The following is an 18,503-nucleotide window of genomic DNA, read 5'->3' as shown; positions in this document are numbered from 1 at the left end:
GTAGGCAGGGGTATATGTCCCAGTATATGTAGGCAGGGGTATATGTCCCAGTATATGTAGGCAGGTGTATATGTCCCAGTATATGTAGGCAGGTGTATATGCCCCAGTATATGTAGGCAGGTGTATATGTCCCAGTATATGTAGGCAGGTGTATATGTCCCAGTATATGTAGGCAGGGGTATATGTCCCAGTATATGTAGGCAGGTGTATATGTCCCAGTATATGTAGGCAGGTGTATATGTCCCAGTAAATGTAGGCAGGTGTATATGTCCCAGTATATGTAGGCAGGGGGATATGTCCCAGTATATGTAGGCAGGGGTATATGTCCCAGTATATGTAGGCAGGGGGTATATGTCCCAGTATATGTAGCCAGGGGTATATGTCCCAGTATATGTAGCCAGGGGGATATGTCCCAGTATATGTAGGCAGGGGGTATATGTCCCAGTATATGTAGCCAGGGGGATATGTCCCAGTATATGTAGGCAGGGGTATATGTCCCAGTATATGTAGGCAGGGGTATATGTCCCAGTATATGTAGGCAGGTGTATATGTCCCAGTATATGTAGGCAGGGGTATATGTCCCAGTATATGTAGGCAGGGGTATATGTCCCAGTATATGTAGGCAGGTGTATGTCCCAGTATATGTAGGCAGGTGTATATGTCCCAGTATATGTAGGCAGGGGTATATGTCCCAGTATACGTAGGCAGGGGTATATGTCCCAGTATATGTAGCCAGGGGGATATGTCCCCAGAAAAAGTGGCCATGTGTGCAGGAGGAGGGGAGCAGCGGAGAGAAGAGGGAGAGCTATGGGCACTCACCTTAGGGGGCTCTCCCTCCCTCTCTCGCTGTCCCCTGCGGAGTCCGGAATGAAGTGTGCAGCGGCTGGCAGCGGGCGGAACTTACCTCCTCTCGTCACACGCGCCGGATGGATTAGCCGCTACTCTGGCCTGATCCAGACCAGAGTGCGGCACCAGAACTTCCAGGGCAGGAGCGAGACGAGGTTAAGTTCCGCCCGCTGCCAGCCGCTGCACACTTCATTCCGGAGGGGACAGCGAGGGAGAGAGAGCCCCCTAAGGTGAGGGAAGGGGGGGGGGGGGAGACGTCCGCCCTTCCCCACTGTGCCCATAGCTCTCTCTCTTCTAGGCGCTGTTCCCCTCCTGCTGGCTGCACGGGCACGCGGCCAGGGGGGGGGCAGCGGGCGGCCAGGCTCGGGCAGATGCCCGGTTTTGCCATATGTGCGGACGCCCATGCTTGCATTGTTAAAGAACACCTGTGATCCTAATGAAACTTCCCTATTCCTCCTTGGCCAGCCTGATCCTGAATTGGGACCTCCCAATCCCCAAAACAACCAACCATTCGCCACTGCACGCAGGTGCACTAGCAGCTTCCCCCTAGCGCTCTGGCAGAAATAGCCAAGTCCGACCGAGTCTACTGCTCAGGCTGAAACAGTCTGCGCCTGCACATTAGAGCAGACCTGATCAGGCTCTGCTATTTCTGCTACTGCACCTGTGCACACAGCTGACAAGAACATTTTCAGGGGGAGCCAGCACTGAAGGGGGAAGCCTCTTTAGGATCCAGAGGTTTCCCCCTCCTTTTTGCTCAAAACAAAAAAATCCTATGGTGCATGACTAGCATTAGTATGCCTTATCCACATATTTTGGCAAGGATTCTGCCTTTATTTAATCTTAAAACTTACATTAACATAAAAAATTGAAATTAAAGACTGAAGTGTTTTGGTGTATGTCTCACCAAGAGCCTATTTCCAGCAAGCGGATTACACAGCCACACACCTCTAATGAATGTTGCAAAAAGGTATAAAGCAATATAGTGGGCCCCTGAGCGGGCTGCATCGGCGCAACACTCATGTTCTCATACTGTTTTAGTTTCTTTTTTTGTCCTTTTTTTGTTTGTTCGTATCTAGTTTTAGTTGCAGATTAGGTATTTAATCAATCGTACCCCTTCAGCTGCTGCTGGCCTGCATACCTCATTGCACCATAACATCCAGGCATGACCAAGACTGACAACCATGTGGAGCTATTACTGAGCCTACTCCTAGCCGCTTCCAGCAACCCATAATTCTGTGTCCCCTGTCACCTCCGCTTCCTAGGCTGCCACCACTCCAAGCCGCTGCAATCACCTGGCTTCCAGCTGTCTCCTGCAGGCTGGCCTGGCCTGGTACAAACACGTGGCCTGCTGCTTCCTGCCACCTTCGATATACAGTTAATGCAGATTTCTTTAGGACAGTTCATTTAATTAAAATGAAATTGTACTCACTTTGATCAATATGAAAATAAAGCTCAAGTACTTGTATATTGTTTATTGTACAGGGTATATCCTGAGTAAATGCTGTATAAGGATAATAATAAAGCTAAAGTAAGGAATATTACTTAAAGAGAACCTTTAACGAAAAAAAGTTCCCCTGGGGGGTACTCACCTCAGGAGGAGGAAGCCTCAGGGTCTCAATGAGGCTTTCCCCTCCCCTGTAGCTGCAGGCAGTCCAACGCTGGCTCCCCCAAAGTGTCCCGGAATCCTCCCTCGACAAGCGCTAATAACTGCCGATTTATTTACCTTATCTGGCTCCAGCGGGGGCGCTGTAGCGGCTCTCCGCACAGAGATAGGCGAAAATAGCGGATCTCGGTCGGGTCCGCTCTACTGCGCAGGTGCAGGAGACTTGCGCCTGCACAGTAGAGCCGCCCGACAGTGATCGGCTATTTCCACCCATCTACGAGGCGGAGAGCCGATACTTCGCCTGCGCTGGAGCCGGGAAGGTAAATATTTACATCTCCGCTGTTCGGGGAGCTTTATCGCCGCCGCCGTGGGACCGAGGAGGATGGGGGAAGCCTCAATAGGATATGGAGGCTTCCCCCAGGGGAGGTTTTTAAAGTTACAGGTTTTCTTTAAAGATTTTCAATTTCAGGCAGGTTCCACCAGTCATCTAATAGGAACAATATATTACAAATTTGCGAGGCATCATACTATGGAACTTTCTAGCTTATCTAAGGAAAGGTGGAAGGGCAGTGGCATTCATATGGAACAGGAGGATTGGGAGGAAAATATTCAGGCAGTAAAATGTACATCTTTAAAGATAAGGGATCACGGAATTGTATATGGTACACCAGGCACATTTGACACTTCCACCTCTGTGCGAAATGCCAGAAAATTGAACCTCTCCTTCCACTCTAGAATTTATCCCTCAACTGTCAGACTACTGGAGAAAAATGGTGGTGTTTATTCTGGCCAAAATGAGTAGCCTGATCTCCAAAGAACCCAAACTTTGCTTAACACCTGATGAAGGCATTCCCTCTGCTGAAAAGTATATTTAGTCTAAAACTTTTTTTCTTGCAGACAGACAACTTATGCCTTACTGAACATTATTGCCAGGACATTCTCCAGCCTAAAGTGGATCCTAGATAAACTTTTACTCATTGCATAATTGTGTTCCTTTCATATAGTTTATAGGGCATTCCTCAAGCCAAACACTTTTTGTGTTTTAATACTCTAATTCACTATAAACTAAACAAGCCTCGCCCACAGCTCCTTTTGTGCCCTTTCCTAGGCAACCTTTTCTTTCTTTTAATTCCCAACTGTGTACATTCCATTTGTGTCAACTACAAGACTGAAAAAAGCCTATCATTTTCTTTGCAAACTGTTATTATTGATTTCAAAGCGCCAAAATATTCCGTGGCGCTGAACTGTTCTCGTTTGATTTAGAAAAATAAATATATAAAAAAAGACTAAATGATAGCATATTAAGCCGTATTGCTTTAGTTGTGATTTCAATAAAATCAAAAAGCTTAAACATAAAAATGTTCCCATCCTTTCTATAGATATATGCAGAGATGATAAAGAACAGTTAATGTCCAGAAGGCCCTATACCTTAAGCTAGATAATTATCGACTAGTAACTTTAGATGTCAGAAATGTATTACTTTATAATGAGCAGAGGTGATTTGGTTAGACAATGGGAAACGCTTTCACACTCTCAGTTCTCCCCTTTCCTGTGTGGCTCTTTGATATTTTTAGATTTATTAAATTGTAGGTCCAGTAACTTTTGTAAAAACTTAGATATGCCTTTTGTCCCTTTCAATCCTTTGCATGTCTCCTCCTTTACTTTATTGCAATGGATGTGTGGGAAGAACAGTATACATAATAATAGTGGAGATATGAGTTTTAGTTGCCACCTGCCATTCCATGAGTTAGCACCAGGGGGGCACAAAAAGAATTGGAACTTCATGTACCCATGCTCTGGTGCTGTGTACACATGCAGCTCCGGTATACAAGTAGATAGATAAAAATCTAAATTTTTTGTCAATACATTCCTGTAGCTCTCAAATGAATGTAAAAGAAACAGATATTTAATTACAAATCACTCCAATTAAAGTTTTTCAGTTCATTTTCATTCACTCACTTTAAGAACAATCTTGTTGTCAGATGTTGGGGTTCGTCCAATCCAAAGTGCAAATTTGCATGGATCTCCTTCCACATGTTCTGTGACACCTAATTCAGAAGTCTGCAAGAAGGAAAAAAAATAAATGCATTTCAGACCAGTACCATAAGTAGTTACCTACTTCTAAGAAATGTAATGGCAAACCGATAAATAACTGTGCTCTGCATATACATAAGGTTGAAGAGTAAGATCATCTGAACCATGTGACCAGATGTTAGGCACAAATTCTAGTCACATGTTACCATCACAAACAACCAGAGTAAAGATCATTTAGCATTTCGCTTTAGTTGTCCACATGAATTCTGCCTACTATAGCAGAATGTAAAGCCTCAATTAATAGACAACTAAAAGAAAATTTAACTATGAGGCTGAAAAGTGAATATAAATAGTGCAGACAGATATATCGGGATTCACCAGGCCTCTTCTAATCACCTCACAAAAAGAAGAGTGGCAGCCTATGGCCAAGTGGCGCTTGAACTAAATTATATATATATATGTATTGAGTTTGGAAATGGCACTTGCTCCTGTCCTGATGTGAGCAGAGCTTCAACATGCTGCACTTGTAAATAGTGCGCTTCACTGGTGGACTGTAGAGGGGCATAAGACAGGTTGTCTTGCAAAACAGGTTAAAGAGAACCCGAGGTGGGATTTAATTATGTTAGTGGGGCACAGAGGCTGGTTGTGCACACTAACACCAGCCTCTGTTGCCCCATGGGGTGCCTCCAGGACCCACCTGCGCGCCGCTATACCCCCCACAGTGCTGGCGACACACAGCGTGTCGCACGCGTCACTTCCCTCCAATCAGCGGGAGGGAAGGGACACGGGCGGGTAGCGCCGATACGGAGGAGGCGGGGGAGCGGCGCTGACAGACAGCGCATAGGTAAACATTGTGCTGGCGACACGCTGTGTGTCGCCACCACTGCGGGGGGTATAGCGGCGCGCAGGGGGGTCCTGGAGGCACACCATGGGGCAACAGAGGCTGGTGTTAGTGTACACAACCAGCCTCTGTGCCCCACTAACATAATTAAATCCCACCTCGGGTTCTCTTTAAGAACAGGAAAGGGGACTGGCTGCAGGAGAATTTTTTTTATACCATGTTTAATTACAGTGGTGTGAAAAACTATTTGCCCCCTTCCTGATTTCTTATTCTTTTGCATGTTTGTCACACTTAAATGTTTCTATTCATCAAAAACCATTAACTATTAGTCAAAGATAACATAATTGAACACAAAATGCAGTTTTAAATGATGGTTTTCATTATTTAGTGAGAAAAAAAAACTCCAAATCTACATGGCCCTGTGTGAAAAAGTGATTGCCCCCCTTGTTAAAAAATAACTTAACTGTGGTTTATCACACCTGAGTTCAATTTCTGTAGTCACCCCCAGGCCTGATTACTGCCACACCTGTTTCAATCAAGAAATCACTTAAATAGGAGCTATCTGACACAGAAGTAGACCAAAAGCACCTCAAAAGCTAGACATCATGCCAAGACCCAAAGAAATTCAGAAACAAATGAGAACAAAAGTACTGTAATTGAGATCTATCAGTCTGGTAAAGTTTATAAAGCCATTTCTAAAGCTTTGGGACTCCAGCGAACCACAGTGAGAGCCATTATCCACAAATGGAAAAAACATGGAACAGTGATGAACCTTCCCAGGAATGGCCGGCTGACCAAAATTACCCCAAGAGCGCAGAGAAAACTCATCCGAGAGGCCACAAAAGACCCCAGGACAACATCTAAAGAACTGAAGGCCTCACTTGCCTCAATTAAGGTCAGTGTTCACAACTCCACCATAAGAAAGAGACTGGGCAAAAACGGCCTGCATGGCAGATATCCAAGGCGCAAACCACTTTTAAGCAAAAAGAACATTAAGACTCGTCTCAATTTTGCTAAAAAAAACATCTCAATGATTGCCAAGACTTTTGGGAAAATATCTTGTGGACCGACGAGACAAAAGTTGAACTTTTTGGAAGGTGTGTGTCCCGTTACATCTGTCGTAGAAGTAACACAGGATTTCAGCAAAAGAACATCCTACCAACAGTAAAATATGGTGGTGGTAGTGTGATGGTCTGGGGTTGTTTTGCTGCTTCAGGACCTGGAAGGCTTGCTGTGATAGATGGAACCATGAATTCTACTGTCTACCAAAAAATCCTGGAGGAGAATGTACGGCCATTTGTTCGTCAACTCAAGCTGAAGCGATCTCGGGTTCTGCAGCAGGACAATGACCCAAAACACACCAGTAAATCCACCTCTGAATGGCTGAAGAAAAACAAAATGAAGACTTTGGAGTGGCCTAGTCAAAGTCCTGACCTGAATCCTATTGAGATGTTGTGGCATGACCTTAAAAAGGCGGTTCATGCTAGAAAACCCTCAAATAGAGCTGAATTACAACAATTCTGCAAAGATGAGTGGGCCAAAATTTCTCCAGAGCACTGTAAAAGACTTGTTGCAAGTTATCGCAAACGCTTGATTGCAGTTATTGCTGCTAAGGGTGGCCCAACCAGTTATTAGGTTCAGGGGGCAATTTCTTTTTCACACAGGGCCATGTAGGTTTTGAGGTTTTTTTCTCACTAAATAATAAAAAACATCATTTAAAACTGCATTTTGTGTTCAATTATGTTATCTTTGACTAATCGTTAACGGTTTTTGATGAGCAGAAACATTTAAGTGTGACAAACATGCAAAAGAATAAGAAATCAGGAAGGGGGCAAATAGTTTTTCACACCACTGTATATGCACAAGAATGGGAGCCCTGACTATTAGTTTCGCAGAGCTTCCCAGAATCCATACTCATACCACTATGTTTCCCTAGAGGAGCTCACAATCTAATTTCCTACCACAGTCATAGTCTAGTGTCCGTACCATAGTCTATGGCAAATTTTAGAGCGGAGCAAATGAACTTACAAGTATGTATTCGGGATATGGAAAGAAACAAGAATGCTATCCTCCCTACATATTTTGAATGCATTATTTTTTAGTATCATGTTTGCCATTACCAATTATCAATTGCCATTGATTATTATATTTTATTGTTTTTATTTCTTATTATTTATTGTTCTATACTTATTTCAAAGACATTCTGTCCACATTGAGCATTGAACATTTATTGATTTTAGGCACTCTTATTGACCTGAGGAAGCAGGCTTAGACCTGTGAAACACGTTGCCTGTGCAAAAATAAAATTCTCTTTTTTCCGATGAAAATGTCCTTATTGAGGCTAGTCACCGAATTTATCGTTTTTACTGTTGTTTTTAACTCCGTTTATAAACCCCATGGCGCTTCTTTACTCTTATTTTACCCTACTCAGGTTGCCGGCGGTATGAGGTCACTCTCGCTCCTCTCCATCCCCTTCTACCCATCCCCCTCCCCCAATGGCAGCAAACCAATCTATACAGCCTCGACTCAAATGTTTCCTGAGGGATGGGGTCCCGATTAGTGCCAGGCAAACTGACAGATACGTGTGTACGAGGGTTTACTCTTGTGTCCCATGGCTGTGTTCACCAGCATTGCTTATGCTCGGTACACACTATAAGAGTTTCTGGCAGATTTACTGTCAGATCCGATTATTTCCAACATGTCTGATCTGAATTCTGATCATTTTTCCTATCGATTTCCTATAGAAAGTAATGGAAAATGGTTGGAAAAGGATGAGAAATCTAATTGGACATGTTGGAAATAATTGATCTGACAGTAATCTGGCAGAAAATTTCATAGTGTGCACCTAGTATTATGTGATCTGGCTTATCAGCAAGCCAATTGCAGTCGGTGCTTTCTGTCTGTGTTCAGGTAACTGATGTGTACATAACAGAGCACATATGCATGAATAATGCTCTCAAACAGCCATAAGAAGTAGTGCAGTGACGGTGAGATGAGCAGGCTGAAGTCACAGCATTGCTTGATGTGTGTATATACTGACTGTGTAAGGGACTCACCTGAGCTCCTCGTTCCTGCGGGCAACGGTATGGCATCCTCCACTTCCGGATCTCGGCAGCCGTCATCTGTCACAGATGTGCACGCTGAGGATCTGTGTGCACATAGCAGTGGGCGGGGCAAATGTCCTGTTCACCCGCTGTACTCCCTCCGCAGATGTAAACATCACCAGGACCAGCTGACACATAGGCAGGTATTGCTAAGTTGTGAAGTGGGTGTGTTTGTGGCCGGTCACTGATTGGAGAATGCCTGGTATATGTACTGCTGCTTTGGCATTCACTCTTTGCCCGTTAAAGCGTTAGCTTGCTAGCTGCTGGGTGCACTTACCTCTATATATTACGATTTCCTGGATACCTACCTTTGTTTGCTACTGACCATTCTCTGTCTGCCGCCTGTCATGACCTGTGCCTGTTCCTGGACCACTCTATGATCGCTGCCTGGACTGACCCTTGGATTGCCTTGTGACCTGATCTGCCTTACCCTTCTGTACCTTGCTATCTCGATTACCTGTGTATGACCTCGGATTGCTCTCATCGTCTGTAGGCTCTGGTGGGTTATTGTCCACTCCATGTTCAGCTCTTATATCTTGCACCTAATCGGGTAGGTGTTTTCTCACCTCCCGTTCTAGCGGGGACGTGCCACATAGGGTGAAGAAGGTGATGATAGATTGGGACATAAGAGCTGATCTGTGGGCAATAGGTTGCCAAGCCTGACAGACTGCTGGTAAAGAGGAAGCATATAAACAACTGACAGCCACAGGCTTTTCAAATCTTCATTAGGGTAACAAAAAAATTCATTTTGATCACTTTACTGACACAGTGGAAGTTGGGGCAGATTTAGCATGTTAACATTTTAAATCCATTGACTTTTCACATCATATCCATATCCAACACATTAAAAAGTATAATTTTCTTAGTATATGTAACGCTACATTGCAGCATACTTTAATAATTCAGTAAAACCACAACACCACCTAGAAAAACTAGTAATAAATGTTTCATAGCATCTCCCCTGCAAAACTTTCCAAAGAAATATAGATATGAAGAGATATGAAGTCTTGCTCACGTATGTTACTTCCTGAAAACATATTTTCACAATGAAAATAATCGCAAATACTTACAAACAATTTCATCTTGTAGATGTACTTGTTTCTTCCGCTAGAATCCTTCACTTCTTTACTGAAGACAAGTGACATCTCAAAAAGAAAAAGGTGCCTTTCACGGCCCTTTCTTATCAAGGTTTTGGGATCCCACACTTGGAAGGATTCTTGCAGAATCAGTTCTCCCTGAGTTTCAATGTTTTCATCAAATCCTTCAGTTGTAGAAAGTAAAAATTTAGATGTAGTAAAATTAATAATAACATAATGATGTCACAAAATACAGTAACCCCCATGCTAATACGATTAGGAACATATTACAAAGTATGACATTAGATACTAGACAGTTATGTTAACCTGCTTAACCACTTGAGGGCCGTGGGCTTTACCCCCCTTAAGGACCAGAGCCTTTTTTTCCATTCAGACCACTGCAGCTTTCACAGTTTATTGCTCGCACATACAACCTACCACCTAAATGAATTTTGGCTCCTTTTCTTGTCACTAATAAAGCTTTCTTTTGGTGCTATTTGATTGCTGCTGCGATTTTTACTTTTTATTATATTCATCAAAAAAGACATGAATTTTGTAAAAAAAAATGTTTTAACTTTCTGTGCTGACATTTTTCGAATAAAGTAAAATTTCTGTATACATGCAGCACGAAAAATGTGGACAAACATGTTTTTAATAAAAAAAAAAACCCATTCAGCCTATATTGATTGGTTTGGGTAAAAGTTATAGCGTTTACAAACTATGGTACAAAAAGTGAATTTTCCCATTTTTAAGCATCTATGACTTTTCTGACCACCTGACATGTTTCATGAGGGGCTAGAATTCCAGGATAGTATAAATACCCCCCAAATGACCCCATTTTGGAAAGAAGACATCCCAAAGTATTCACTGAGAGGCATGGTGAGTTCATAGAAGATTTTATTTTTTGTCACAAGTTAGCGGAAAATGACACTTTGTGACAAAAAAGAAAGAAAAAAAAAGGTTTCCATTTCTGTTAACTTGCGACAAAAAAAAAATGAAATCTTGAAGTGTCTACTTTCCAAAATGGGGTAATTTGTGGGGTGTGTTCACTGTCCTGGAATTTTGGGGGGTGCTAATTTGTAAGCACCCCTGTAAAGCCTAAAGGTACTCATTGGACTTTGGGCCCCTTAGCGCAGTTAGGCTGCAAAAAAGTGCCACACATGGTATTGCTGTACTCAGGAGAGTATAATGTGTTTTGGGGTGTATTTTTACACATACCCATGCTGGGTGGGAGAAATATCTCTGTAAATGACAATTGTTTGAATTTTTTTTTACACACAATTGTCCATTTACAGAGAGATTTCTCCTACTCAGCATGGGTATGTGTAAAAATACACCCCAAAACACATTATACTACTTCTCCTGAGTACGGGAATACCACATGTGTGGCACGTTTTTGCACCCTAACTGCGCTAAGGGGCCCAAAGTCCAATGAGTACCTTTAGGATTTCACAGGTCATTTTTGTTTCAAGACTACTCCTCATGGTTTAGGGCTCGTAAAATGCCAGGGCAGTATAGGAACCCCACTAATGACCCCATTTTAGAAAGAAGACGCCCCAAGGTATTCCGTTAGGAGTATGGTGAGTTCATAGAAGATTAAATTTTTTGTCACAAGTTAGCGGAAATTGATTTTAATTGGTTTTTTTTTCACAAAGTGTCATTTTCCGCTAACTTGTGACAAAAAATAAAATTTTCTATGAACTCACCATACTCCTAATGGAATACCTTTGGGTGTCTTCTTTCTAGAATGGGGTCATTTGTGGGGTTCCTATACTGCCCTGGCATTTTAGGGGCCCTAAACCGTGAGGAGTAGTCTTGAAACCAAATGTCGCAAAATGACCTGTGAAATCCTAAAGGTACTCATTGGACTTTGGGCCCCTTAGCGTACTTAGGGTGTAAAAGAGTGCTACACATGTGGTATCGCCGTACTCAGGAGAAGTAGTATAATGTGTTTTGTGGTGTATTTTTACACATACCCATGCTGGGTGGGAGAAATATCTCTGTAAATGACAATTGTTTGATTTTTTTTTTACACACAATTGTCCATTTACAGAGGGATTTCTCCCACCCAGCATGGGTATGTGTAAAAATACACCCTAAAACACATTATACTACTTCTCCTGAGTACGGCGATACCACATGTGTGACACTTTTTTGCAGCCTAGGCGCGCTAAGGGGCCCAACGTCCTATTCACAGGTCATTTTGAGGCATTTGTTTTCTAGACTACTCCTCACGGTTTAGGGCCCCTAAAATGCCAGGGCAGCATAGGAACCCCACAAGTGGCCCCATTTTAGAAAGAAGAAACCCCAAGCTATTCCGTAAGGTGTATGGCGAGTTCATAGAAGATTTTTTTTTTTCACAAGTTAGTGAAAAATGACACTTTTGATGACAGGTGGTCTATGAGGGGGCGAATTTTGTGGAACCGGTCATAATCAAGGTGGCCTTTTAGATGACAGGTTGTATTGGGCCTGATCTGATGGATAGGAGTGCTAGGGGGGTGACAGGAGGTGATTGATGGGTGTCTCAGGGGGTGGTTAGAGGGGAAAATAGATGCAATCAATGCACTGGGGAGGTGAGCGGAAAGGGGTCTGAGGGGGATCTGAGGGTTTGGCCGAGTGATCAGGAGCCCACACGGGGCAAATTAGGGCCTGATCTGATGGGTAGGTGTGCTAGGGGGTGACAGGAGGTGATTGATGGGTGTCTCAAGGTGTGATTAGAGGGGGGAATAGATGCAAGCAATGCACTGGCGAGGTGATCAGGGCTGGGGTCTGAGGGTGTTCTGAGGGTGTGGGCGGGTGATTGAGTGCCCTAGGGGCAGATAGGGGTCTAATCTGAAGGGTAGCAGTGACAGGGGGTGATTGATGGGTAATTAGTGGGTGTTTAGGGTAGAGAACAGATGTAAACAATGCACTTGGTAGGTAATCTGACGTCGGATCTGCGGGCGATCTATTGGTGTGGGTGGGTGATCAGATTGCCCGCAAGGGGCAAGTTAGGGGCTGATTGATGGGTGGCAGTGACAGGGGGTGATTGATGGGTGATTGACAGGTGATCAGTGGGTTATTACAGGGGGGATAGAGGCATACAGTACACAGGGAGGGGGGGAGGGGGTTTGGGGAGAATCTGAGGGGTGGGGGGTGGGGGTGATCAGGAGGGAGCAGGGGGCAGTTTAGGGAATAAAAAAAATATAGTGTCGATAGATAGTAACAGGGAGTGATTGATGGGTGATTAGGGGGGTGATTGGGTGTAAACAGGGGCCTGGGGGGTGGGCAGGGGGGGGTCTGAGGGGTGATGTGGGCGATCAGGGGGCAGGAGGGGGAGATCAGTGTGCTTGGGTGCAGACTAGGGTGGCTGCAGCCTGCCCTGGTGGTCCCTCGGACACTGGGACCACCAGGGCAGGAGGCAGCCTGTATAATAGGCTTTGTATACATTACAAAGCCTATTATACGGAAGGATCAGCAGAGATTTGTATTCCTCCGCCCGCCAGCGCTGCTAAGTGGCCGGCGAGCTGGAGGCTAAATCCCCGGCCATTGATCCCCGTCGGAGGATCGAGTCACGGATTACGCGATCGATCCGCCCATGCCCGTACAAGGACCGCCGCCTCTGTGCATGCGGCGGTCCTTGCGGGATCCACTTTCCGGCCGCCCCTGTGCAGTGGGCGGTCGGCAAGTGGTTAAAGTGTAACTGTTTGGCATAAAATCAAAAAACAATTATTTATTTTTATCTGGTAAACAAATAATAAGGATGCTAACCAGGCAATCCAAAACTTAAAAATCACTATTACTTTTCTTGTTGATAAATGATCATTCCCCAGTTTACCTGATCCTTACTTGGTACATTGCTGCACAAAGGAAGTTGCAGGGCATGCCGGGTTGTCTTTTTTTGCTTCTTTATTTCCCCTTAGACTTAACTTATGCAGCCTGATTGGCTGAAGCATCTTTCCCTCCTGTTTTCCCCTCCCACACCTCTGTTCCTCTCTGATTGGCCAATATTTCTCATGCTGAGACAATGCACTTTCTATTGCAGAGCTGGGTGGGAGTGCATGAAGACTGAGAGGAGGATGGGCAATGCATACACAATCAGGCAGAGGAGAGTAAGGGAGGAAATTACACCCGGATTGGCTTTAAGATAGACACAGTTAAATGGAGAATCCTAAGAAGGATTTACTCATGTCATGTGGAAGTGCTAAAAAATGAGTTACGAGTGGTCTAGCCCTGTGCAGGTTCTTGCAAGAAGATGTCAATACAATCCATACCACAAACACTTCAGAGTCTGTACCTGCAAAGATGCACAATAAACCAGTGGTTCTGGATGTACACCTCACAAGTGCGTAAAGAATGATTTGCATGACCCCTGTTCTAGAGTAAATGATAAGGGCTGATATTTTTTAGCACATAGAAATGATAATGTACTACTCTTTATTACAAATTGTGCTATAAATGTGTATTTGTGCAGCACAAAGGTTATAATTTAATGTTATTTAAATGTTGATATGAAAAGAGATACAGTAGGAAAATGATCTTTTAAAATTATTAAATATTATAGTAACAGATGGCATTGATAACAGAAATTGCAAAAAAGTTTATGCACGCAAACACGGAAAATAATAAACAAATACAATAGCATTCCTTACCTTCCAGCATGCTAAGATGCATGGCATCATTTGCTCGTTTTGGAACACTAAGCATGACCTCTAGTCCATCTTTAATTTCTCCTTTACCTTCTTCACAGCAAGTAAGGAGCTCCTAGGATAAGTAAGCACACCTCTGTAAATCTAGCATAACTAAGACATTAAAACAGCAGAAATATATCAAAATACAATTAAAATGCATGTCTGGACAAAATACCTTCAGTAGACAATCTATGTATAATATAATATAAAGTACACATTAACCAATGTTGGAAATCTAGCAACAAAACAGTTATGGTGGCCATACATCTATAAGCTTTCTTTCCTTTAAAGGGGCACTACAGTGAAATATACCTAGGGTCGGGTGTTGAAGGCATAGTGCTCACCAGCCAGCAATATTACCGGTATATACTTTATGTACGCTTTAGAAGTCTTTACCGTAAGAATTATATCATTGTCACATAGCCTTTTCTGCATGTATGCTGATGACCACTTTAACCAATGTCCCTAGAACCTCACTTAATGTGAAATAATGGAAAATGCATGTGGGACTGCAAAAAGTATCACAAGTTTGCCTCCAATTTGTATAGACAAAATACGGCATAAGATATCAGATTCTTCTTCATTCCCTTATACTAACCTTCAGTAAAAGTTGGTATTTTGTTATGCGTTGCACGGGTTTAATAAGATAAGAAGAAATTGAGTTTGCCAGTTTATGACGCTGCTGAATTTCCTGGGAAAACACAATTTGGAAAAATAAATCAACAATACTACAATAACATTTTGTTAAAAACATTGAAAGTAAACACTGGTACCCACGGAGCAACTTTCCATCCGATCGACAGGCCGAAACAATTTCTGACATGTTCGATCTGCTCCCAATCGATAGTGCAATCAATTTTGTATAGTAATGATCTGAAAATCGATCAGGAGGAGATTGGATATGTCGGAAATGATCGATTCGACCTGTGGATCTGCCAGGAAGTTGCATAGTGTGTATCAGGCAAATTCCATAATTCCCCATAACTGGGTGCCCACACTTTTTCGGGTCTCGAGCTACTATAAAATTTGCAGAGGCCAGGAGATCTACCAACATTGCAAATGCTAAGCTAAGCTTAGCGCGCCCCATCCCCCCCCCCCCCCCCCCTCAGTATAGGTTAGCCAGGTATATGTGCCCTTAGAATAGGGTAGTCAGGTATATGTGCCCTCAGAATAGGGTAGCCAGGTATATGTGCCCTCAGTATAGGTTAGCCAGGTATATGTGCCCTCAGAATAGGTTAGCCAGGTATATGTGCCCTCAGTATAGGTTAGCCAGGTATATTTGCCCTCAGAATAGGGTAGCCAGGTATATGTGCCCTCAGAATAGGGTAGCCAGGTATATGTGCCCTCAGAATTGGGTAGCCAGGTATATGTGCTCTCAGAATAGGTTAGCCAGGTATATGTGCCCTCAGTATAGGTTAGCCGGGTATATGTGTCCTCAGTATAGGTTAGCCGGGTATATGTGCCCTCAGTATAGGTTAGCCAGGTATATGTGCCCTCAGTATAGGTTAGCCAGGTATATGCGCCCTCAGAATAGGGTAGCCAGGTATATGTGCCCTCAGAATAGGTTAGCCAGGTATATGTGCTCTCAGAATAGGTTAGCCAGGTATATGTGCCCTCAGTATAGGTTAGCCGGGTATATGTGCCCTCAGTATAGGTTAGCCGGGTATATGTGCCCTCAGTATAGGTTAGCCAGGTATATGTGCCCTCAGTATAGGTTAGCCAGTTATATGTGCCCTCAGTATAGGTTAGCCAGTTATATGTGCCCTCAGTATAGGTTAGCCAGGTATATGTGCCCTCAGTATAGGTTAGCCAGGTATATGCGCCCTCAGTATAGGTTAGCCAGGTATATGCGCCCTCAGTATAGGTTAGCCAGGTATATGCGCCCTCAGAATAGGGTAGCCAGGTATATGTGCCCTCAGAATAGGGTAGCCAGGTATATGTGCCCTCAGAATAGGGTAGCCAGGTATATGTGCCCTCAGAATAGGGTAGCCAGGTATATGTGCCCTCAGTATAGGTTAGCCAGTTATATGTGCCCTCAGTATAGGTTAGCCAGGTATATGTGCCCTCAGTATAGGTTAGCCAGGTATATGTGCCCTCAGTATAGGTTAGCCAGGTATATGTGCCCTCAGTATAGGTTAGCCAGGTATATGTGCCCTCAGTATAGGTTAGCCAGGTATATGTGCCCTCAGTATAGGTTAGCCAGGTTTATGTGCCCTCAGTATAGGTTAGCCAGGTATATGCGCCCTCAGTATAGGTTAGCCAGGTATATGCGCCCTCAGAATAGGGTAGCCAGGTATATGTGCCCTCAGTATAGGTTAGCCAGGTATATGTGCCCTCAGAATAGGGTAGCCAGGTATATGTGCCCTCAGTATAGGTTAGCCAGGTATATTTGCCCTCAGTATAGGTTAGACAGGTATATGTGCCCTCAGTATAGGTATAGACAGGTATTTAATGAGACGCGGCCATGAGGCCGCGATCTACTGGGAAGGCGGTCGCGATCTACCGGTAGATCGCGATCGATCTATTGGCCAGCCCTGCTCTAGGAGAACACAATATTCAATAAGTATTCCAAACCGGTGACTACCTGTCTCTACAATGCAAGCGTTGTTATGCTCAAAGAGAAATCATGTAATTATTTTTTACTGTTATGAAGGTCTTGGGAACACTCAGCAGGGACATAAATACTCAGCGATACACTTGTTCATGTACATACAGCACAAACACATGAATACATATACATTCAACAGATACAAACAGATTTACACAACTGCACACCTCACACTTCCATACACACAGCACTGAAAAACTTTCACTGCATGAACAGTTGCCCAACACTTACATCATTTCTATCTCAAGAACCACACTGCACCTAACTACCGTACTTCCCCCATCACTGCCAGAACTTAAAGGACAACTATCAAAAAACATAAGATTCTGTAAGCTACATATACTTCAAGAACTGTTGAGAAATGACCAGAAAATATTTTCTGTTAGCTTAAAGGAGTAAAAATTGTATAATTATTTAAAATGCATATGTATAAAATGTACATTTGTTCCTGGAGTAAAAGGCACTAAATTATTATTTTACCTACACCGCTGTCAAGACAGGTCATAAAGAGTGTTGTGAGCAAAAGCAAGCACTAGCATTTTCCCAGTGTCTACTGATAGTTACAGATTTGTATTTAATATCACTGAGCTTAAGGCCACTTTCACATATAATAGAATTTTTGTGTTATTTGCAGTTTTATCTTCATTGGTATGCACAAAAAAAATTGCATTCTGAAAATTTGCACACACAAAAAAAACTGCACAAATAAACAACAAAAGAAGATTCATAACCGAAAAGAAATCACAAATGCAGAATCACAAAAATCAGAAATCGCAGGACTAAGGACTGCCTTAAAGGACAACCGAGGTGACATGACATGACGAGATAGATGTGTATGTAGAGTGCCAAGCACACAAATAACTAGGCTGTGTTCCTTTTTTCTCTGCCTGAAATAGTTAAACATCAGGTATGAAAGTGACAGTTTCTGTCCGGGTCGGGACCGAGTCGGACAGGGTCAGACTATAGCATAACCCTCACTGATAGGTAATTACAGCCATAAAATACTTTCCTGTCAGTAAATGGCTTCTGAGAGCAGAAAAGAGATAAAAAGGGTCAATAATTCATAGATTTCAGCTCTGGCATACTTCAGTGAACGTGTCTGAGCAGAGACAATGAAACAGTAAAACCTTAAAAAACAGATTTAAATATAAGATAAAACTGTGGGATATCTAAAAAAAAAAAAAAGTCATTTTTAGGAGAAGAGGGATAGATACAATTGTTTTTCTAATCAGTTTATTTTCACCTTGGACGTCCTTTAGGCAGTGTCTCAGCTAGTGTGAATATATTTTAGAGTACCTCATAACTAGTTAAGGATACATCCCCCAATACTTAATTATAATGCAGATTTTGGCTTGCTGAAAAATACCCCATAGGTTAGAATGCATTGCATCCTCATTTACATTTCTGAAATACTGTATCCCACTCTTATAATTTCCACTACAAAATTTTATTCCATTAAACTTTTGGGAAATTAGTAATGATAGTGATGTAGTGATGAAACCTATTAAAGTCCACATAAAACAGTACTTACATCAAAATATGGCCCTGCTTGTTCCAAGATCAACTGGGTGGAATCTGGCTTATTCTTGCAATAAGACACATACATTTGAAATTTATCAGCCTGAAATGAGAGACAAAGCATTTTACTGTTAAAGAATCTAGAAGTCTGCACACTGTGACCTGTGAAATACAGTTTATTATACTTTGTTCACCTTTGGGCT

General features: G+C 43.0%; 1 protein-coding gene across 9 annotated transcripts in view; it reads right to left on the bottom strand.

Moving 5' to 3' along the window:
• TRIO (trio Rho guanine nucleotide exchange factor) overlaps positions 1-18,503 on the bottom strand; it is a 322,942-nt gene that overhangs the window by 127,114 nt on the left and 177,325 nt on the right. For all 9 annotated transcript variants that reach the window (XM_068236605.1, XM_068236606.1, XM_068236608.1 and 6 more), the window contains exons 27-31: positions 18,314-18,403; positions 14,773-14,865; positions 14,136-14,247; positions 9,499-9,689; positions 4,409-4,510 (exon numbers count right to left, since the gene is read on the bottom strand). In XM_068236605.1, coding sequence (XP_068092706.1) covers positions 4,409-4,510; positions 9,499-9,689; positions 14,136-14,247; positions 14,773-14,865; positions 18,314-18,403 — 588 coding nt within the window. The remainder of the gene's footprint in view (positions 1-4,408; positions 4,511-9,498; positions 9,690-14,135; positions 14,248-14,772; positions 14,866-18,313; positions 18,404-18,503) is intronic.

This window comes from Hyperolius riggenbachi, chromosome 5 (assembly GCF_040937935.1).
Source record: "Hyperolius riggenbachi isolate aHypRig1 chromosome 5, aHypRig1.pri, whole genome shotgun sequence".
In the NCBI taxonomy this organism is placed as follows: Eukaryota; Metazoa; Chordata; class Amphibia; order Anura; family Hyperoliidae; genus Hyperolius; species Hyperolius riggenbachi.
This window is presented reverse-complemented; position numbering and strand designations above follow the sequence as displayed.